General features: G+C 41.2%; 1 protein-coding gene across 5 annotated transcripts in view; it reads right to left on the bottom strand.

The window, feature by feature from the left end:
• Positions 1-23,681, bottom strand: part of SPATS2L (spermatogenesis associated serine rich 2 like) — a 182,307-nt gene that overhangs the window by 53,319 nt on the left and 105,307 nt on the right. For all 5 annotated transcript variants that reach the window (XM_047773174.1, XM_047773173.1, XM_047773172.1 and 2 more), the window contains 3 exons: positions 13,094-13,202; positions 9,581-9,630; positions 6,644-6,893 (listed from right to left, as the gene is read on the bottom strand). In XM_047773174.1, coding sequence (XP_047629130.1) covers positions 6,644-6,893; positions 9,581-9,630; positions 13,094-13,202 — 409 coding nt within the window. The remainder of the gene's footprint in view (positions 1-6,643; positions 6,894-9,580; positions 9,631-13,093; positions 13,203-23,681) is intronic.

Here is a 23,681-nt window from a genome sequence, read left to right as displayed (position 1 = left end):
GGCTTCAAGCCATAATGAATAGGTCGAGAAGAGAGGTGAAGAAGCAGAGACAGAGGTAACTCTCTTAAGATGTTATAGAAAAACAGTCCAGTGATGAAGCCCCAAGAAAACTCTTTTTCACACTACAGTTAGTACCCACTTTAATTTGCATCTTTCATCATTCTTTTATCAATACATGACAGAGTAATTAACAGATGTTCTGAGAAACCAATAACTTTGGAACAGACACCAAAACAGATAGGCTTACTCAGAAGACAGACTGTCCATCAGTTCTGCCTTTTCCTGACTTCTTTATCAAACACGGATAGACGTTGCTATTTCATTCACGTTCTGTAAAACTTGGTCAGCTCAGAGGGCACAGAGCTGGTAACTTTTTGATTGGAAACCAATCTTTTTGTTTAATTTACATTGTCTTTACAAGGTTTCCTGTATCACAATACCCTTACAGGTTTATTTACATTAAAAGAGAGTAGATAATAAAGTCACTGAATTAATAACCTGTCAATGACACAAGGCAGGCATGTTAACTTGATTTGTTTCACAGACTTAGTTCCCTGAAAAACAGGCTTAATTCTCAAGGCATTTTGAGAGAGGCATTTAGATCTTTTTTCAAAACTAAGGGAAAAAAAAAATTGAAGGCCTTGTATTTTTTGTAAGGAGTGCATTACATTTAATTAAGTTTGTTTGTAACTGAAATCTCCATAACAAGGTTTGAGTGGGAAGTTGGGAAGGTATCAGCTATTCAGAGATGAGCAGGTTTGTGTTTCTGCTGTAGGGATGCAGCAAAAGTAGTTTTTAAATGAGAAAGAGAAGGGGGAGGGCTCTGGATTTCACTGTACCCAGGTGACAAAAAAATACCTGAGGGGTTTTATATATCTTGTGCCCTCCTGTCACTACATCCTACGTCTGTCTCTGTCTCTTTCTGCTTTATGACACACGGAGAAAGGAAGCAGAGGTCTCAGTCATTGAAAATACAATCTAAGGTCTCCCCTACTATTACCCGAAAGGTCCAGACACAGTGCTGCTGGAGCTGAGTTTGCGTCTGAACAGCCCACAGCAACAAATGGGAGTTAACGTCAAGACCTTAGATGCCCAAAATAATAGAGAAAATAATGATAAATGTGCTTATGTGCTTTAAAATAGAAGCTTCAAAATGCCTGTCCACATGACAGGACTAAATGTCAGCTATAGATACTAACAAAAATATTATATTTTTAATGAAAAACCAATGGTTCTAACTCTCCAAGGGCTTCAGCTAAAGTAATTCCTAATTCAGGTTTAAATAAAACATCAGCTCTTTGGACGGAGATAGCCTGATGTGAGGGAGTATGAGCGGGGCATCTGGGTCTCAGTGCCAGCGTCTCCTCTTCATTCAACTCATGTCACCTATGGCCTTGTCTGAAGTTGCTGCCCACACCCCTGGCCTGCCCCAGTCTCTCTCTTACTTGCTGCCTTCATAGCATGTAGTGTCATTCTGTACATGTACTGTAGCTGCATTCTGGTTTCCTACGCATCTCTTTTCCTCCTTCTTGAAAAAGAACATAAACTCCACGAGAGCAAACACTTTTCTCTTTTGCTTACTTTTTCTAGAGGAATTCCAGGCACAGGTTAGATGCCTCAAATATTCCCTAGATAGATAAAGAAATGATGTGAGGGTTTACTCTGTGCCAGATGCTGTGCGAATCGCTTCACAGTTCTCATTTACCACTCCCCACAATCATCAAGTGGAGTCATACAGTCTACGTTGCAGGTGAGGACCAGGAGACACAGAGCGGTTAGCTTGTCCAGGGCCACACACCTAGTAAGTGACAATGCCAAGATGTGAATCCAAATATGTTTAATGCTAAAGCCCCTGGATCTTAGCTTTGATTTTATACTGCTTCCATCTGAGAGCGGGCACGGCTGAAATCCTGGAATATACACATTTGGCTTTTCTATTAAAGTTCTCGGCAAGCTGCTTTCTTCTTGTTGAGCTCTTCTAATCCTCTGGTCCAAAACAGGGTTTAGAGAAGCAGGGGAGATAATCTTGTAGGGGGGCCAACCACAGCATTTAAAAAATCTGCTTGGAAATCCTAGAGGGGAGCTCACACCATAAAAATATTGTAAAACTGTTTTTTTTTTTTTTTGTTTTTACAAAGGAAGCGCAAAAGAGGGACAAGGGGCTAATAGTCTAAAATAATGGGGCCCTTTCTCTCACCTTTGGTTCAGTTCACCTAGAGAATGAGAAAGCAGATCTGTGGCAGAGGCACACCATCCGCAGACCCTGCATTGCAAAGGTAAACCGACGGGGCTGCTCCCCTCCCATCAGGGCAGAGTGGTAAGTCCGGTTTGTGGAAATCAGCGAACACAGCACGGGGCCTTCTATTTGAGACAAGGAAGGAGGAACCCAAGAGCTGGCTTCCCAGGAAGCTTTACAAAATGAGAGGATGTAAAGGAAGCCCGCTGAAGCCAACAAGAGGTGCCCGCCCCTAAGTATATCTCAACGGAGCCAGCTGGTGGTCCAGGATCCTGCTCCTATTCTACTGGATGGGAGTTGTGTCCAATGGGAGAGAGACAACGCAGGAATCTGCATTCCTATCTAGCCCATACAGTGATAAGCACGTATACATTCCAGCAATCTGAGCCTTAAAAAAAAAAAAAAAAAAAAAAACAGCAGGAGCAACATTTGGGAAAATTGAACCCTAAGGTCATAATGTGCTTTAGCCATGTAGATGGAGCCTCAGAAATAAAAATGATCCTGGGCACTACCTTTGGTAAAAATAAATCTTGATCTACTCCTGGTCTGACTTTGTACTTGGATGCAGATGATCCTGGTCAGATTATGTAAAGGATCTAATTTAAGCTGTTATCAAAAATTCTGAAATACAAAAAAAAAAAAAAAAACCCGAAAAAAAACCTACTCCAAGGCTTAAAAAAGTAATTTTGTACTAAGTTTAAATCAAACTCCCCAACTTCAGAGCTCTGTGCTGACATGCAGCATTGTCCCACTCGGCAGTACTCTATTTACAGCCTGAAACGTTGATGCTTGTGGTGGTGATTTTTCATGTGGGAAGTCACACTGACACCCTGGAACCACCTGCATATATCTTAAAGCTAACTTTAAGAAAACGATACTTTTAAAACTTTGAAAAAGAGAGATCTTGAATGTCAAGGTGTTATAAAAGATAAAATACCCGTTCCACATGTTCACAGCCTGCTGCCCAGCTGGGCACTCGGGGCAGGCTTTCCTGAGCCAGTTTCATTATTGGAAAGCTTGATAAACACTCCATCACTAGCAGACGGGAGATTTCTTTCAGGCTTACTTTGAACCCACTCAAGTACAGAATATCATTATCCTGCTTTGTTATGATTACTTTTTCCTAATGTTACAATTATGCATCTTTTAGGAGTTAGGGAGCCGGTGGTTTTAGCAGTAACTCCCTATTGCATGAGTAAAACTGCCTGGGTTTGAGTTAGGCTTTTGCTCACTAAAAAGAGTTACCCCAGGGGTGGGGGTCTTCTCAGATTCTCATGGGGGGTGAGGGTGCTCGGCTATAAAGTGAGGGGATTAAGGGATCATTCCCATTCTTTCCAGTTCCAAAGCTCTACTTAAATTGGGGTGCAGAATGTCCAAGACCCAAAACTCATCTGTGACATATATCTAGCCAAGGTCTCAGGATTTCTGAGAAACTGCACAGGCATTTCAGAGTCATTTGACAGTTTCGGCATTAACTTTCCGATGAATCATCTTCCTTATCTTTGGGAAGGAAAACTTAACTAGTTATAAACTCATTTTAAAATTTATAATTACAAGTGACCTGCTAATGAAATTAATGGTCAACCAGGAGGATTCCTTTCTTTTTGCACAAAACTCTAGTAACCTTCCATTTTCATCCTTTATTCCTTAACAGAAAAAATTACAAGGATTTGAATTACTAATTATTAACAAATAATACTGACATAACATCAATGCCTTCATTGTTATATAATGAAGTTATATAACAATGTTATAGTTATCTTTTATAACTAAAGTTATAAAACCAGAGAGATATTGGGATGGCTCTTAGTGCAATAAAGTATCCTTCACCGAAAGGTTCATGATCGGAGGTTCACAAAAGCCTCCTTCGTACAGAGAACTTGTCTGATGGCTACTTAACTTTCAAGGCAGCTATGAAGTGAGGCACTTCAATATTGCATTTCCTCAAATGTCATATACTGGATAGAGTTACCGAAATTGTTTTAGGAGGAAGGTATAAATTATAAGTATATGAACAAATATATGTACTCGGCTTTTAGGGTGTGATTGATATCACAACAGCACCTTGAGTAATTAGATTTTGAAAGTAATTCGTGTGAAAGCAATCACAAGCAAAGCTGGGAATCTGCCACTCGATTATTTAATTTCTTTCTCCTACCCTGACTATAAATCAAAACATTCTCAAAATTGTTAGGCAGAGGAAAAGCTGAATTAAAAAAAAACAACAACTAGAAAATCCAGGTTCTAAATAGAAATAGGTTATTTTTGTGTTTGGTTTTAAGAAATCGTTGTGTAGTCAGGATGATCTGAATTACAGCGCTCACAATGAATAGTGTCATTAGGGAATGTGTTGCGGAAGAAAAGGAGAGCTTTGTGATCAATGTAAAAGCTTCCTTGTGTGTTATATGGTATCTGCTATTTAATGCTTCCTCATGGTAGCCTTGATTCAGTACTGGTCACCATGTGAGTTTCTGTTGGCACCCGTCTTTTCCGCTAGACCGAACTCTTTCTAGGTAGAGCCACTGTCTTATTCATCTTTGGTTGATCTTAGGAGGCATTTTGAAAAACAAGGCAGTTTTAAAATTTATCAAGATGATTGTGTATGGGTGGGTGTTGGAGGGCAGGACACTGGCTGATTCACGATCACAGGAATCCCACCCAACAAAGAATTGCCCTGTGACCTGAACTTTCTCATCTCCTCCTAAACACGGGGCACATAAAAGTATTTTTGAACAGTTGTCCTATGGATTTCCAAGATGTACTTGGATTTCTAGGGTTCAACTACTGTGCAGATTAAGAGAAAATTATACTCTCTCGTGTTCAGAACTTTGCCAAGCGTTTTTCACCATTTGGAAAATCACATGGCCAACCACACTGCAGTCACAGTACTTGAGCTGACAGTCAGCACTTGTCAATTTGTAGCACTTGCATTCACAGTGACCCCATGTCTACATAAAAATATACTTATTTAGTTCTTATTTCACACATCAAATGTAAAGAAACAGTGTGCACAATATCCAGTTGACTATTGTCTTTCTTCAAGTTCAAAGTGATTCATTATAAGTGGGTGTGAACATCTGACCATTTTATTAGGCTTTCTCTTTTAGTTGTTCTTGAACTTTTAATTTTTTAATTTTTAATTTTATTTATTCATTTATTTTGTCTTTTTGAGGGCTGCACCTGCGGCATATGGAGGCTTCTAGGCTAGGGGTCGAATTGGAGCTGTAGCTGCCGGCCTACGCCAGAGCCACAGCAAAACACCGGATCCATGCCTCGTCTGTGACCTACACCACAGCTCACGGCAACGCCAGATCCTTAACCCACTGAGGGAGGCCAGGGATTGAACCCAGAACCTCCTGGTTCCTAGTCCGATTCGTTAACCACTGAGCCACGATGGGAGCTCCTGTTCTTGAACTTTTAAAATTTTGATGCGATTGTCATTCTGTTTCTAGGTATAAGATTTATGAATTTGATTTTAGGATTTGATATTAAAATGGAGCACTGGGTCAGATAGTATTGAAGGCCACCAATCTAGTAGATTCTGGGATAACTGCCTTATTTTGTGCAAAGGAAATGGGACACGATCAGAGATGAAATGATGACCCAAAGATCATACAGTGGATTAAGAAGTAGGCTTTTGCTGAGTAATGAATATACAGCTGTAGCACAAATAATTAACATTCCAGATTCAAACACCGTGGAAGGTTATATTCTATTACATAATATACGACACCAGGAGTCAAAATAATTTGATCTACCCTTTAAACATTTCCTTTCATTGCCATTTATTCCTCCCTTACCCAACAAAAGTGTTTAGAAAGAAAATTTTTCTTTTCTTTTCTTTTCTTCTTGCTTTTTAGGGCTGCATTTGTGACATATGGAAGTTTGCAGGTTTGGGGTCAAATGAGAGCTGCAGCTGCTGGCCTACACCACAGCCACAGCAGTGCCAAATCCCAGCCACATCTGTGACCTATGCTGCCACTTGCAGCCACACTGGATCCTTAACCCACTGAACAGGGCCAGGGATTGAACCCACATCCTCATGGATACTAGTCAGGTTCTTAACCTGCTGAGCCACAATGGAAATCTGAAGGACAATTTCTTTAAACTGGAATTTCCATTTTCCTTATGATCCCACTATAGACTAGGACTATATCTTTTAGATTAAAAAAATAAAAACAAACACTCTTAGTGCAGAGCTAGATTGCACACTTCCTCTTTGGCCCAGTTACCTGCCTCCCTGCCCCCGCCATCCTTCGGGAAGACTGTTTGGATCTGTGGACACTGCGGAAGTACCACCTTTCCCTTCCAACAACAGCAACCGCTGCAATGACTGTCCCAATGGGCCCTTGGGCATCTTTTTTTTTTCCATGTCTTCCTAAGCAACTTTACTTAAGAAAGGCTGACCTGTGACCCCACGGAGTGCCTTTGAAGGTTCCTCGAGTATCGAGATCTTTTTCTCACGAGGGGCAGGAGCTGGTTTTTCACTGGCAGAGTCAGTGGATGAGCTGTCCTTCTCGCAGCCGTTGACATGGCCATTCTGTATCTGTGGCGCCGCCGGCGGTTGCAGGGGACCTGCGTCCGGCCTCTCCGCCTTGTCTTTCGCTTCTTTGTTGCCTTGATGCTGCTTAGACTTGCTTCTTTTTCTCTTATTGTTCTAGAATCAGAAACAAATGAGAAGGTAATGTTATTCAGCTCACACCCTTGAGATACAAGAGAGCAAAATAAGGTATGTCACCCCTTTTTTTCTCTCTCTCTTCTAATAGAATGGGTGAAAACACCCACATCTTTATTAGCCACCCAAATCAATATAAATATCTTCTTACAATGACTTGTCTAAACTTTTACCTCACAAACATAGCAAACAAAAAGTTTCCTTTAAAAGGAAAAAACAGCAGGAAATGGCTTAAATAGCTGACGTAGTTTTTGAGCAGACTCACCACTACATCTCTGAATGGTAACACAGCAAAGTGTTGGGATAACTGCCTTGGAAGAGTTTGCGTTCAGCTATGGTACCATTGGAGAAGAACTCTCATTTCTTTCTATTCTTTCCTTTCCTTTTTCTTTTGTCTTTTTGCCTTTCTAGGGCTGCTCCTGTGGCATATGGAGGTTCCCAGGCTAGGGGTCCAATCGGAGCTGTAGCCGCCGGCCTATACCAGAGCCACAGCAACGCAGGATCGGAGCCATGTCTGCAACCTACACCACAGCCCATAGCAACACCGGATCCTTAACCCACTGAGCAAGGCCAGGGATGGAACCCACAACCTCATGGTTCCTAGTCGGATTCGTTAACCACTGAGCCACGACGGGAACTCCCAAGAACTCTCATTTCTTAAAAAGGTGATGGAGGTGGGGGAGGGGGAAGACTAAGGCTCTGAGCCATAGGGAGAAGGGGGGAGGCTGAGGGGAGGGCTGGTACCAAAAAGGCAGGCAAGCCCTTGCAAAATGAGGAAGAGCAGTCAGATCTGCAAAGTCCGAGTTGGGTCAATGAAAAGGCACCAACCAATCAGGAGACCCCTGGATTGCTGTTCCTGTCAAGGAAATCCCGTCATCATCCCCAGGAATATTTAAGCTGGAGTGGACAACTGCCACGAAGCCACGCCAGACTGATGTGGGTCTGCTAGGACACTTGGATCTCTCAGTCCCTGGCTGAACGGCATTACAAGACTTCCCTTTAAGTAGTTCAAAATCACAGCAACCCTGCATTTTAGATAACTGACGATTTGTAGGCCTTGATACAGGTCTCAGCCAATCAGAACAGATACTAGACCCATCAGGACAGACCCTGTCCTGCCTCCTGCATCAGTGAATGCCAGCTAAATACCAGCCTGGCTTTGTTCTTCAACGCATTTGGAAAAGAAACATTTTCCTCTTAATTCTCCTCCCAACTCCCCTTCTTTTCCTTTGAAACCACAATCATGCCCCTGAGTAAGGGCTCTTTCAGGGCAGAGAAGCGCATTCACTGGGTGAAGGGGAGGCTCAGGGGCACCTCTTCCTCCTCAAGCCCCACATCTTCTGGTCTGCAGAGACCATTTCCCACTGAACCTCTCAGAGGAAGGCTTGGTAACGAGTTGGGTCTGCAGCTGTGTCTGCTCCTTTTTTTTTTTAACATCAGAGAAATTTAATGCCCAAACCACACATCTGAGATTTTTCCATGGAAATATAAATACTGCCTTTCAATCACTGGCAAATCATCCTCATCTCACACAGGAGCCTGGGAAGCTATGATTTAGAGATAAGCGAAGACTGTCAAAGATGGCGGCATACAAAAGCAAAATAAAAAAAAGGAGATCTCATAATTTTTCCTATTCTCCATGAAGCTAGGAGGAGAAAAAGGAGGAAAGAATAATTTCAGTAATGTCAGGGATTTTCTGAAAGCAGTATTGCTTTTTTTGGTGTTTGTTTAAAACCCATTTTGCAGGCCCGTGATCTTCCCTCAGGGGGAAGGGGAGACTGGGTAGGACATCCTGGAATGAGATTCCCAAACTTGGGCTTGGCTGGGAAGGGTGGAAATGGGTGGGGCAGTTACTTTGGAGAGAGAAGCAGACTTCTGGGGAAAATCATGAAACCGAGTCCAGGCGAAGACCAAGAAGGAAGCTGCACCTTACAGGAGTAGTGAGTGCCTCTAAGAGTTCACAGGATCAGGACAGTGTGTGCCAGAAACCAAGGCCGGTGTATGCTCTGCAAACCTCACATGTGCCCAGAAGTCAGACTCTGTGTGACCAAACAAGAAGGCTAAATAATCTGAATAGGGCAGACTAAAGTCTTCCCTCTGTTCCCAAGGAGCAGTCTGCCAGGGTTCACAAGAAGAAAACAGAGGTCTCTTCCTTATATGAGTTTAAGGTATTTTCTATTCTTTCTTTCTTTTTTTTTTTCCCCTTCCTTTATTAAAAATCTAGCTTATTAGTAACTCAGGGCAAAAAAGGATCTCGGGGCAGCCCTGGACCAATTCTCTCAGCTGGAAAAACATGTGAAAAAATATTTAGAGCTTTTCAAGTATCTTTAAAACACTCCTTAATTTTTTCCTTTGTGCTCCAGGATACGTTCAGGCAAGTTAATGTCTAGAGTCCTTTGAATTCTCCGTTTGGGCTCGCCTTAATACTTAAAAAGAAAAACTCTAGGACTTCTAAAGCACACCTGGTGGTTCAAAACACTAGAACAGAAAACAAGGGCATTAGGAGTGAGGGTGGCTGATAATTTAAGAGTCACGAATCTGGAAGCTTCCTGGGTGTACACATTAAGGCATCTGAAAGAAACACAATATTGGCAGCCTTGTTAAAATAACAACCACCACGAAGGTTGTGATGGAAGACATTACTAATTTACAATCAATATCAATCTTACCTTCTTTTTTCCTGTCATATTCCATTCTTTAAGAACTTGAATTGCACTGCCTAGACAAAGACAAAGAATCTTCAATGTGTATTCACATAATAAAACACTATGCAAAATTCATCTCTGTCTTTCCACCTTGGTAGTGATTTTTTCCCCCGGCTCTTTCATTTGTTTTGCTACCTCCTACCTTAATAAAAATGCCAGTTTCGTTTTTTATTTCCAGAGTTTCATTTAATTCACTGCATGATCTTGGTTTTATCAAAGTATTAAGCCCCACTACATGAAGCTTACTTTTTTTTTAATCATTATGTTGTCTTAGAGAAAATGAAATATATCTTGAGAATTTTCTGATAGCTTCATTGCCATAGGTAGAATTAAAATTGTTCTACTTGATATATGAGTCAAAATACCTACAATCTTCCAGGCCAAACATGGGATTTAGAATATTATTAACCATGTGAATCCTAACAGTTTGTTTGGCCACTCCTGTTCATTTTCTGCCTCTACTCATCATGCTCACAGCCTGCAAGGCAATAAAGGAGGACAGATGATCTGAGGGTAGTTTTGCCCTCATTACTGTGGTTAGGGATGGGATGCAGTCTTTGGAGGTTCCACTTTGAGACAAAAGAAGCTCATCCGATAAGTTGAGTCCTAGGTTCTGTCAATGCCATTCCCCGGCATACGTGGGATCCCACAGACTCAGAGAAAGGCCTGACCCGATTAAGCTAGAAAATATTTGAAAAGAGATGCCTACCCATCCATCAGGTACAATAAGTGTCTACTAAGCAGTCTAAGTGCTTCACTCCTTCCAACTGCACTGGGGGTAATTTCAACCATAAGTTAATGGGTAATGAGTAGATCGGTTGTGCTCATTTAAGTAGGTACTTCTAAAAGAGGAGCTCGTAAATGTATTCTTTTAACAATTTTAAGCATTCTCGTACAATCTCATTACACTAATAGTTCTCTACAATGAGTGTGTTGGCCAAACAAAGATAAACTTCGGGCTGGTCTTTATAAGAGACTTCAAATTAGTAGGGCCCCAATTACTGGGTCTACTGTCACTGTTAGATAAGCAGAAGGCCATATTGCTTTGACTAATGTTTAGAAAGCCTAATTATTCCCATCCATTCAGAGTTTCCAATTCAGCGCCCCTCTTAGGCTTTTTGAGTTACATGTACTTAAAATAGTAAGACTGCACTTAAAATAAGCTGTAATTCAGACTTTTTATTAACTGGGCCAGTCTTTCTCTAATTTGCGCAGAGAATTAATGTTTCACAGTTCTTTTCTTTTGAAGAACTGTAGGAATTCATTTTCACTAGTTTTCTTGATAAGTCACACCAGTGGCTAATCATCATTAGGGTAGTTCTTTTTTTTTTTTGCCTTTTCTAGGGCCGCCCCGCGGCATATGGAGGTTCCCAGGCTAGGCGTCTAATCGGAGCTGTAACCACCAGCCTACGCCAGAGGCACAGCAATGCAGGATCCGAGCCGGGTCTGCAACCTACACCACAGCTCACGGCAACGCCGGATCGTTAACCCACTGAGCAAGGGCAGGGACCGAACCCTCAACCTCATGGTTCCTAGTCGGATTCGTTAACCACTGCGCCACGACGGGAACTCCTAGGGTAGTTCTTATAGCTCGACCTGTTTTCCAAATAAAATGAAACTTTAAAAAGTGTTAAGTATTGTTCTTTTTAATTAGAGAAAGGAGGTGAGTTGCTTTCTGCTTTTGATTGCAATATTCAATTATTCCTCTAATTTTCATAGTTTGATATAGATTCTATTTGCAACTCGGGTGCGTTTTTAGAGAGGAATTCTGGAGAAGAAATAAATACTTATGTTTACAGACAATTTTGAAACTGTTATTATTAAATTTTAATTATACTGAAACTGTTTGGAGTTTTTTAAGCCACTCAGAGAGGGTGCTTCTCGTGTGCCTTATAAATGATTCCTAACAAATATTTCTGATTTTCAGTGATTTTGAGATACGTTTTCCCATTGGTCCCCATCCAAAGTGATATGAAGTTTCTCAGCAATCAATGAGTTTTTAAAAATGAGACCTCGATACTGACAAGGTGAAAATTTCACGAAGGACAAACATGGGGCTCTATTTAAATACGAACGGGTTTGATGACAGCCCATCAGTTCTGAGCATCTGTGCATCTCATCAGGGTCACTTTGTAATAAAAACTTTCATGATGGAGAAGGTGGGGGCCTCAGTCCAAGTCAGGGTGGGGAAGCATGAGAATAATAGCTTTTTTCCTGTCCTAAAGCTTTTTCCCATGTGAGTGATGTTGACAAGTGAAACCTGAAAAGAGAGTTTATCTGAGGCAGGATGTGCACATTTACCCCAATTTTCTTCTGGAGACAAACTGCACCAAATGCTGCAAAGTCAGATTAATATCACATTCTCTGTATGTGTTTATTATGAGTAAAGAGTCTCTATCTGCTAGTGTACAAAGCAGGAAAAACAGTTATGCACTGTGGCTCGGCTTGCAGGTCTATTTTGAATGATAATCATTTTTTAAATTCAATCAGGGCCCTAAACCTTGACTGCAGATATCAGAGGGTGAGGTGGTGCCTGGTGCCAAGACCTTGCCTGAAATTCATTTATACTATATGCAGAAAGAAACTTAGGGAGATTCTTCTCCTCCTAGGACAGTAAGCAAATCAAATGTCCTCAACAAATAAAGCACAACTCGGATAAAAGTGAGAAATGTGCTGATAGATCTTCTCTGAACTTTTGGTCAGATTATGTTTAGCTAGTCCATGTTTATAGAAGAGAAGTTTTGGTGATGGTCGGAAAGAAGACATATGATAACTAAGGACAAATATGAGATCTCTGTTCATAAGTAGAACTTGCTTTATTTGATTAGGAGGGAAGAATTTCCCATAATTTACAGGCAATGTAAAGAAATGGGTTAAGCAGTTACAGCGCCAATACATTCCTGAGACTTCAGATTCTATAACATCCCGGGCAATGGGCTGTATAAAAAAAGATTTTTTTTTTTTTTTAAGACAGTGAAAAGGTTCCAGAGGTAGATAAGATGAAGTGAGTTCAGGCAACCTCAAAATCATCACAAGCTAAGGATATCAAAGATTAAACTAGTCCTCTCAGACTACATAAGCATCAAGTTCAGGGATTCCAGTCACAAGGCCAAGTAGAACTATGCTAGTTAAAGAGGTGAAATGGCTTTCCAGATCAGGAATTAGCCTCCATTAACAAGGCCACCATCAAGTAAAGGACACGGTTAATAATGAACTGAACTGATGGAGAGACAATGGAATTAGCAGGTATCCTTTGGAAACTATCTACATTCTTCTTTTTTTTTTTTTCCCTCAGTGAGGAAGAACTTCCAAATTCTGCTCTTCATATGTAGATGTGTTTTTAAATGCCCAGCATATGTTTATGAAAACTAAGCATTAATGAATAATTGGTATTCAATTCATTCAAGGCAAAAAAATACAGACTAGACAGAATATTTAGTTCTAACAACTTTAGGTTCAGGGAATGTCTATACTTACCATCCACGAAGGCCTGCACTGCTTTATCTACATTAAAGTCAAACTGTTGTAGCACCAGGACTATTTCATTATTGCTTTTGTTGGGAACAACTGATCGAACTGCATAGATCTGGAAAGGAAAGGCAAAGAAAAAGAAAGGTAAACATTTTGAATATAATTCATCCATGACTCTCTCACTGGCTAGAGTAATAACGTTAGAAAGGCCTTAAAAAACCACCTAGTCAATCTTGAAGCCATCAAGCACACTCTAGGCATTTCAGACCAGTAAAAATTCATCCTGGTAATCACCTTGATAGCCTCTTTATTTGAGTACACATTTCTACAAAGATGTCCTTGTTAGGACTGGAGTAGCAAGTGCGAAAAGCCAACTCTGGTTTTGCAATCTACTCCCTCTTCTCCCCAAATCCCCGCCTCCCACCCCCAAGACTCCAGATGCATACAAGATGTGTTTTCAGTGAGGACACAGATAGTTTTCTGTCTCAGGCTCTCTTCTCCATTGGCTCAGGAGGTATTTTTGGAAACTTGACAGAAATAGCCTTATGCCTCAGCTTCTCTTATAGGCACAGTGGAGACAGTCATACTGAGGTTCCCAGAAGTATGTTGTGAAACTCCATCAATGTTTATAGAGATAGAAGAAGGTGGGACATTGTAATTTTGAAATAGCAATCTTAGCTATTGTGAACGGAAGTCTGGCACTTGCCATCAGCCTCTCTGTGGAGTCAAACATGAGCCACTGTAGCAACAAACCTGCAGCACCGCCCCGAGTGGAGCTCAGGGTGGAAACCAGGAGTGAGGCACTCTGTGCTCTGGGAAAACTGAAAGAACAGGCCTTCAGATAGTCAGATATTTTTATTTTTACTTTTATTTTTTTGTCTTTTTGGCATTTCTTGGGCCGCTCCCACAGCATATGGAGGTTCCCAGGCTCAGGGTCCAATCGGAGCTGTAGCTGCTGGCCTACACCACAGCCACAGCGATGCGGGATCTGAGCCGTGTCTGCAACCTACACCACAGCTCACAGCAACGCAGATCCTTGACCCACTGAGCAAGGACAGGGATTGAACCCTCAACCTCATGGTTCCTAGTCAGATTTGTTTCCTCTACCCCACGACGGGAACTCCAGGTCAGATATTTTAGAAGATCTTCTGTGCCCAATTCTTGCATCTCCTCATGCCTAGAAAAACACTAAAATCCTTCATGGTAATGTCTGCTCCTTGTGACTGGTGGTAACCTTCAGGAGAGCAGCAACAAACTTTGGTAAAATGAGTGTGTGCTGCATACACCTCCCCCGCCCCCCATCACATCCGGATATTCCCCCTTTTCCTCTTTGGGTGGTATTTCAGCCCTGGCTGTAGTTAAGGATAAAGAATGTCACAGTCATCTGTAAATGCAGTCACCTCCAATGGTGAAAGCAGGTGAGTCCTGCAGTCTGTGAAAACTCAGGATGCTTGGCCCGGATAGCTGATGTGCATATCAAAGGAATGATTTCAGTGAACCCAGACCTCTTTTGTTCCTGCTACTGTCCTTTGCTGCAAAGACTCCTATAGAACCTAGCTCCTCCCTCACAGCCTCAGAGTGGCTTCTTCTTTTTTTTTTTTGTCTTTTGTCTTTTGTCTTTTTAGGGCCGCACCTGCGGCATATGGAGGCTCTCTGGCTAGGGGTCTAATCGAAGCTGTAGCCACTGGTCTACACCAGAGCCACAGCAACGCCAGATCTGAGCCGCGTCTGCGACCGACCTACACCACCACTCATGGCAACGCCGGGTCCTTAACCCACTGAGCGAGGCCAGGGATCAAACTTCATGGTTCCTAGGTGGATTCGTTAACCACTGAGCCACGATGGGAACTCCCAGAGTGGCTTCTTAAGGCTACCTGAGATGCTTCTCAAGTCCTTATTTCACCCCAAATAAAACTTAACTCTCATCTTTCAGGTTGTGGATTTTTTTTAGTCGACACCATCATCTTTCACATGTTCCTAAACACACTTCTGAAAATCAAACATTTAAAACAGAAGAAGTGGGGTTGCCCTCGTGGTTCAGCAGAAATGAATCTGACTAGCATCCATGAGGATGCAGATTTGATCCCTGGCCTTGCTCATTGGGGTTAAGGATCCAGGAGGTGCCTTGAGTTGTGGTGTAGGTGGCAGACACGGCTCAGATCTGGTGTTGCTGTGGCTCCGGCCTAGGCTGGCAGCTGCACCTCAGATTCGACCCCTAGCCTGGGAACCACCATATACCGTGGGTCTGGCCCTAAAAAGACAATAAATAAGTAAATAAAACCATAGAAGTAAATATATACGAGAGCCAAGGATTTCAATTGGTTAAGCTGATATTCAATTTTTAATGACCTACAGGTATTTCTTAATCGAATTTTGCACATATTCTTTCTTCTTGCCTAATATAATTCACTGACCTTTATCTCACAGATCTTGCAACTACTATAGGATGTCCTATCCACATTAGCAAAACCTGGCACACCCAGCTGTCCCTTGAGGGGATTACTGCAGCCACTACTGACAAATATGAGCGTGCGACAGGGTGCCCAGGTGAGCAGCATCCACGAGGCTCATCACAAAAGCAATGCACGATCCTGACATGTTTTCATCAACCGTTACATTATGACCAGTTGAGTTTTAGAGTTACATGCAATTTACTGTAATCAGATTCATGGACTATGGACTATATATGCATGATAATGTGTAATGTGATTCTACTGTTCAGAACCCCCCATTAAGCTGTATAGCCTATTTCCTAATTGTTTTAGAAAGTAAGCAGCCTACTCCATATGGATCTCTATATAAGAGTATTTAGATTATAATGAGAAAGCAGTGCAAGATACGAGTTTATAATTTTTAGAGCTTCTGACATTGTAGCAAGCCGGCTTACAATCTTGACATTCATAAATGCTAACTCTGTGGGTTTTATCAAAGATTCTAATACAATAGACATATGTAGTTGTATATACGTGACTCAGGAGTCTTTCCATTTTTTTCTAGTTTCACATTTTATGATTCTTAGTCTTTCTAGCCTCTATATTAAAAAATATCATTAACTTCATCAAATCTAAGTTCTTTTTCACTTTTTCTCTTGCTCTCTTTAAAAATCCTTTCAGTGAATATTTTTTTGAATGCCTATTGTGACAAGGCACCAAGCTTCTTACAGATAAGAGCCTAGAGGGGGATGCACATATGAGAAATGATCATACACATAAATATAGTCTTATATGTTGTGACAAATACAAGAGGGAAGAGATGGATGGGAAAGGCTCTTCGGAGTTTCTGTTGTGGCTCAGTGGGTTAAGAACCTAACATGGTGTCTGTGAGGATGGAGGTTCGATCCCTGGCCTTGCTCAGTGAGTTAAGGATCCAGCATTGCCGCCAGCTGTGGCATAGGTCACAGATGCCGCTGTGACCTGGTGTTGCCATGGCTGTGGTGTAGACCGCAGCTGCAGCTCTGATTTGACCTGAGAACTTCCATATGCCCCAGGTGTGTCCTTAAAAAGAAAGAAAAAAAAAAAGGGAAAGGCATTTTAGGCAGAGGGAACAGTATGAGTGAGAGGCCAGGCTCAGATGAGGAGGGAATGGGAGGAAGGCAGAGGCTGAGGGTTTGAGAGTAAAAGATGAGGCTAGAGGTGGGGCAGGGACCAGATCATGCAGCCTATAAAGCTATGCAAAAAACTTAGGTCTTGGGAGCATCCTCAACCATCCTTTAATGTTGTCCTTTCTTCTTCCTTCATCATGTTCGAAGGATAGCTTTCTTCCTCTTCTCTCTGTCTCTAATCTACCCTTACCATGTACAAATTATATATATAAATACATATTTATATATCATTATATGTAATGAGCTATGTAAGTTAAGGTATGCATCACATTGATTTTATACATGTATATAATGCAAAATGATGATCACCATAGCATTAGCTCATACCTCCATCCCATTAGATAATTGCCACTTATTTTATGATGAGAACATTTAAGATTTATTCTCAAGTATAAAATATAGTATGTATAGCTATAGTCACCAGACTGTACTTTATTTTTTATTTTTATTTTTTAATCTTTTTTTTTTGCTTTTTGCTATTTCTTGGGCTGCTCCCGCAGCATATGGAGGTTCCCAGGTTAGGAACCTGGCTGGCCTACACCACAGCCACAGCAACACGGGATCCGATCCGCGTCTGCAACCCACACCACAGCTCATGGCACTGTTGGATCCTTAACCCACTGAGCAAGGGCAGGGATCGAACCTGCAACCTCATGGTTCCTAGTGGGATTCGTTAACCACTGCGCCACGACGGGAAGTCCACCCGACTGTACTTTAGATTCCCAGAACTTGTTAAGTTTATACCCTTTGACCAAAATCTTCCCATTTATCTCTCTTTTTCTAAGAGAAGCCAAGATAGGGAGAAAAACAAGGAAAAAAAAACCATCTGCACGCAACTAAAGAAAGTCATTCACAGTGCATGTTCAGCAGTAAATACAATTGGCCTAGTAGGTACCTGTGCACTGGAGATATGTACAAACATTACATGTTATCTAATGTAGTTATTTTAAATAAAGTTCTAACATTTCCAGTCACTATGACTGGTTAGTATTATATAAAATTTCTTAATAATTACAATTCTTATTACCACATCAGTCACACCCTTCTAAATAATACAATGCTTAGTTATTAGTTACATTAACTACATTATAATTACATTAGATCACATGATCCAGCAATTCTACTCCTGGGTATATATCCAGAAAAAATGAAAACACCAATTTGAAAAGATACATGCACCCCAATGTTCATAGCAGCACTATTTAAATAGCCAAGATACGGAAGCAACCCTGGTATTCGATAAAGAAGGATCACAGAATATTAGCCATAAATAGAATGAAATCCTACCATTTTCAGGAGCAGGACAGACCTAGAGGATATTATGCTTAGTGACATAAGTCAGAGAAAGATACATACTGTATGATATCATGTAATATCACTTATATATGTAATCAAAAAGTAAAACAAAAGAATGTACATAGCAAAAACAGACTCACAGATACAGAAAACAAAATAGCGGTTACAGGTGGAGAGAGGGAAGTTGGGAGGGGCAAGATTGGGGCATGGAATTAAGGATACAAATGACTATGCATAAAAATAGATAAGCAGTGCAGATGGTCAACAAGCACATGAAAATAATGCTCAACGTCACTGATTATTAGAGAAATGCAAATCAAAACACCACGAGATACCACCTCACACCAGTTAGAATGGCCATCACTAATAAGTCCACAAATAACAAGTGCTGGAGGGGGTGTGGAGAAGAAGGAACCCTCCTGCACTGTTGGTGGGAATGTAAGCTGGTACAACCACTATCGAGAATAGTATGGAGGTAATCTTATAAAACTATACATAGAACTACCATATGACCCAGCAATTCACACTCTTGGGTACATATCCAGACAAAACTCTCCTTAAAAAAGACACATGCACCCGCATGTTCACTGCAGCTCTATTCACAAAAGCCAAGACATGGAAACAGCCCAAATGTCCATCGACAGATGACTGGATTAGGAAGTAGTGGTATATATACACAATGGAATACTACTCAGCCATTAAAAAGAACAAAATAATGCCATTTTCAGCAACATGGATAAAACTAGAGACTCTCATCCTGAATGAAGTAAGTCAGAAAGAGAAAGACAAATACCATATGATATGACTTTTATCTGGAATCTAACATATGGCACAAACGAACCTTTCCACAGAAAAGAAAATCATGGACTTGGAGAATAGACTTGTGGTTGCTAAGGGGGAGGGGGAGGGAGTGGGATGGATGGGGTGCATGGGGTTAACAGATGCAGACTATTGCCTTTGGAATGGATAAGCAATGAGAGTGTAGCACTGGGAACTGTATCTAGTCACTCATGATGGAGCATGGTAATGTGGGAAAAAAGAATCTATTCATGTATATGTAACTGGGTCACCTTGCTGTACAGTAGAAAATTGGCAGAACACTGTAAACCAGCTATAATGAAAAAACAAAAATCATTATAAAAAATAGATAAGCAACAAGGATATATTGTACAGCACAGGGATTTATAGCCATTATCTTATAATAACTTTTAATGGAGTATAATCTATAAAAATACTGAATCATTATGCTGTACACTGGAAGCTAATATAATATTGCAAGTCAACTATACTTCAATTAAAAAAACAAAGTTTTCAATCCACCTACACAGTTATGTGATCAGTAAAGGCCCAGCAGCAAGGACTAAACATAAAATTAGCTATTCTTCCTGTTTCCAGTCTCTTCTCTGCAAAACATAATATAAACCACAACTTATAGAGATACTTCCTTTTTAGACATGTATACTACTCTCACCTGTCCCTCTGTAAAAGAAAAATAAAAAAACAACACTGGTAGGATATAGAAAACATCTATCCTTGTCACTATGTATCCTAGCTCTGAACACATCCTTAGAAAACTGTCAATAACTGAGTTCTGATATCCAATATAACTTTGAATATTGTATATAATTCCTAAAGGAAGACAATTAAGACAAGGATGTCAATTTAAAAAAAAAAAAAAGGAAAAAAGGAAAGGATAATTTCTGCCTATTCTTAGCTATTCCATAGTAATGTTGAATTACAGTGAATTTCTGGGCAAGCAAGATGTTTCTGCTTTAGTCACAGTACCTGGCTAATGCGAAGAGAGTAGTGTTGTTTCTCTACCTTTTTATTTATATATTCACTATATTTATTTTCCTATGAAAATGCCAGTGAGAAAGACGGAGAAATCCCGGCTTTCATCTATGCACAGAAAAATACAGGAATCTCAGAGTGTCACTATTCGAGGTGCAGCATAGTCTTAAGGGGTCTAAGTATTTCAATCCAAAAAAAGACCCCCTTATGAAGGAGCTTTAAAGGAGTGGATGACAAAGGCAGTGCTATAGTGAGATTGTGTTGAAAAGCTGCCTTTGCCTTTGGAAATGAAGCTCCTGAAGCAATGGATCAATCAATGCATGACTAATGGTAGTTTGCATACAGGGAACTCATAAAATTCACGCCCGCAGTGACTGCTTTGCAGAGGCTGTTTTTGGCACACAGCCTTTACTTCACTGCCACAGCCCAAGTCTGTTGCTGCAGCTTCACAAGGAAGCCCACTGTTTGAAGTTGCACTTGATGACATCCCTCGAGGGTTCTCAAGCCATAAACAGAGTGTTCCAGAGGGTCTGACCAGGTGTCAGAGCAGGCCGTTGGGCGATGATCTGGACGGCTAGTTAGCAATTCCTTTAGGGACTGCTTTACCTTTGCCAAATCACCTGTTATCCTGCTTTGCTTTTCCTCATTTAAAGCTAGTTTGACAAATTCAGTTTGCGATTGAGAAACCTGCCTTTGTGCATCTCAAAAGTTGTTTTGATTTTAAGTTTTTGCATAGCAAAGGAAATCAACCATAAAACAAAAAGACGACCTACAGAAAGGGAGAAAATATTTGCAAATGATATAACCAGTAAGAGGTTAATATTCAACATATATTAACAGCTTACATAACTCAACATCAAAAAACCAAAAAACCCGATTAAAGATGGGCTGAAGACCTGAATAGACAGTTTTCCAAAGAGGAACTATAGATGATGAACAGGCATATGAAAAGATGTTCAACATTGCTAATCATCATGGAAATGTAAATAAAAACCACAAGGAGATATCATCACCCACCTGTCAGAGTGGCAATCATCAAAAAGAACACAAATAAAAAATGTTGGTGTGGATGTGGAGAAAAAGGAACACTTGCACACTATGGGTAGGAATATAAATTATGGAGCCACTATAGAAAACAGCACAGGGGTTCCTCAAAAAAAAAAAAAAACACCTAAAAACAGAACTACCATATGACCCAGCAAGTCCACTCTTGGGTATATATCTGAAAAAAACAGAAACATTAATTTGAAAAGATACATGTACCCTAATGTTCACAGCAGTGTCATTTACAGTAGCCAAGATAAGGAAGCAACCTACATGTCCATCAACAGATGAATGGAGAAGAAAGATGTGGTGTACGTGTACACACACACACACACACACACACACACACACACACACACACACAGCAGAATATTACTAGGCCATAAAAAAGAATGAAATGTTGCCATTTGCAGCAATATGGATGGACTAGGAGGGTACTATGTTAAGTGAAATAAGTCAGGTAGAGAAAGAGCAATATTGTTGGATGTTACTTAGAAGTGGAATCTAAAAAAGACAACAAACTGGCAGTTCCCACCGTGGCGCAGTGGTTAATGAATCTGACTAGGAACCATGAGGTTGAGGGTTCGATCCCTGGCCTTGCTCAGTGGGTTAGAGATCCCGCATTGCCGTGGGCTATGGTGCAAGTTGCAGACTCGGCTCAGATCCTGTGTTGCTGTGGCTGCGGTGTAGGCTGGTGGCTACAGCTCCGATTCGACCCCTAGCCTGGGAACCTCCATATGCCGAGGGAGCGGCCCAAGAAATAGCAAAAAGACAAAAAAAAAAAAAGACAACAAACTGGTGAATGTAACAAAAAAGAAGCAGGCTCACTGATACAGAGAACAAACTAATGGTGAGAGGGAAGAGGGGAGGAGCAGGATAGGGATAGAGGATTAAGAGGTACAAACGGTTGTGTATAAAAGAAGCTACAAGGATATACTGTACAACACTGGGGAATATAACCAATATTCTGAAATCACTCTAAGTGGATTAAAACTTTTGAAAATTATGAATCACTAGATTTTACACCTGTAACTTAAGTAATAGTCTATATCGACTATACCTCAACTAAAAAAAAATTTCTTTAAAAAGAAGTTTGGATGTAACTTTAGCATTTGAATCTCCCCTTCCTTCCTCTCTCTGGCACTTTCTATATGGCTTGGCAGGTCTTGCCGCATTCTGCCTCAGGCCCGCCTTGCTGGCAGTTTGCCTGCCCTAAGGGACGACGCAATGTGGCTTTACAGGCGCTATTTGGTTTCAGCTTTCCACATTACCCTACCTGCCCTGGACCTGACTTATCTGGTTTAAGAGCTGTTAGCAGATTTCCTCATTCACACTGTGCATTTTTTGAGCCTCTTTGTGATGATTCCTTAGAAATTCTTCTTGGCTTACTGATGAGTCACTCAGACCATGTCTGAGTCTCAAAAAATGGTTCTGACCCAAATTTTCAATCCACCTACTCAGCTGTGTGATCAGTAAAGACCCAGTATTATCAAATAACAGAAAATAATGGCTCCCTCTCTGCTTTTGGTCTCTCCCCTGCAAATTCATTCCGGGCAGCTGCCAGACTGCTCTTCTTCAAGTATCATCACGACTATTTTCCCACCTTCCTTAAGAGTAAAGTCAACTCTCTACAATCTGGCTCTCAAGGCCATTAACAGCTAGGTACCCACTTGCTTTTCCAAATGCCCTTCTTGATTTGCCCTTTACAGATAAGTGCAAGTGCAGTGTTGGCCCCCTACCCTTACCTCTGTCTGAGCTTTGCCCTTGACCAGAGATATGCCTGCTTGCCCAGATCTCATAGTCCAGCTGAAATGCCACCTGTTCCATGAAGTCTGCCTCGACCGTCCCTGCCATAAGTCACCTCTGTCTCCTTTCAATGTCCACAGCCCTTAGCAGGTATCTCTTACCCCAGCACCTTCTATGTCACAGCCTAGGTGTCTGTGTTAAGCTGTGTCTTCCAAATGGTAAGCAACATGTGAGCAGAATCCTTCTCTCAACTATTTTTGCATCATCGCCATGCTCACCTCGGAGTGACTAACAATGTGCATGCAGTAGGTATTCAATAACTATTTGTTGAATGAAAGAATGCCAATGTGTAGCTACACCAGGCTGTTGTTTTGAGTCAAAGGAACATTCCGCCAGTATTCCCATCGCTCTGCATGTACCATCCACAATAATAGGAGGGTGAGTCTCCGTTAACTGTGATGTGATCTAAACCTGATATGTTAGAGAGAATAAAGAATGTATTTTTTTTTAAATTTTTAAAAAATTTTTTGTCTTTTGTCCTTTAGGGCCACACCTGCGGCATATGGAGGTTCCCAGGCTAGGGGTCTAATTGGAGCTGTAGCTGCCAGCCTACACCAGAGCCACAGCAATGCCAGATCCAAGCAATGCCAGATTCAAGCCTTGTCTTCGACCTACACCGCTGCTCACGGCAACGCCAGGTCCTTAACCTACTGAGTGAGGCCAGGGATCGAACCTGCAAACTCACGGTTCCTAGTCGGATTCGTTTCCGCTGCGCCACAAAGGGAACTCTGAATGTGTTTTTAAACGTCAATAACAGAGATGGGAAGAGTACTTATGAGACCTGATAATTTTACTTTCTTTATGATACGATACCCATGGTATTCTTTGGAGTTTTAAAAATATGAAAGAGCATAGTAACTGCCTATCCTTGCAAAGCTCAGCCCAGCAGACAGGTATTAGTTGAGTCTCCACTAGGTGACAGGCACTGAAGACACAAATGGGGAGCCAGCTACAGTCCCTGCCCTAAGATGGACAGTGTAGCAGTGGAGCCAGAACTGTCTATACCTGAAAGCGTGTAAAACACTGTGCTATCTTTATGAACAAGGTGCTGTGGTA

Source organism: Phacochoerus africanus, chromosome 3, assembly GCF_016906955.1.
Source record: "Phacochoerus africanus isolate WHEZ1 chromosome 3, ROS_Pafr_v1, whole genome shotgun sequence".
In the NCBI taxonomy this organism is placed as follows: domain Eukaryota; kingdom Metazoa; phylum Chordata; class Mammalia; order Artiodactyla; family Suidae; genus Phacochoerus; species Phacochoerus africanus.
This window is presented reverse-complemented; position numbering and strand designations above follow the sequence as displayed.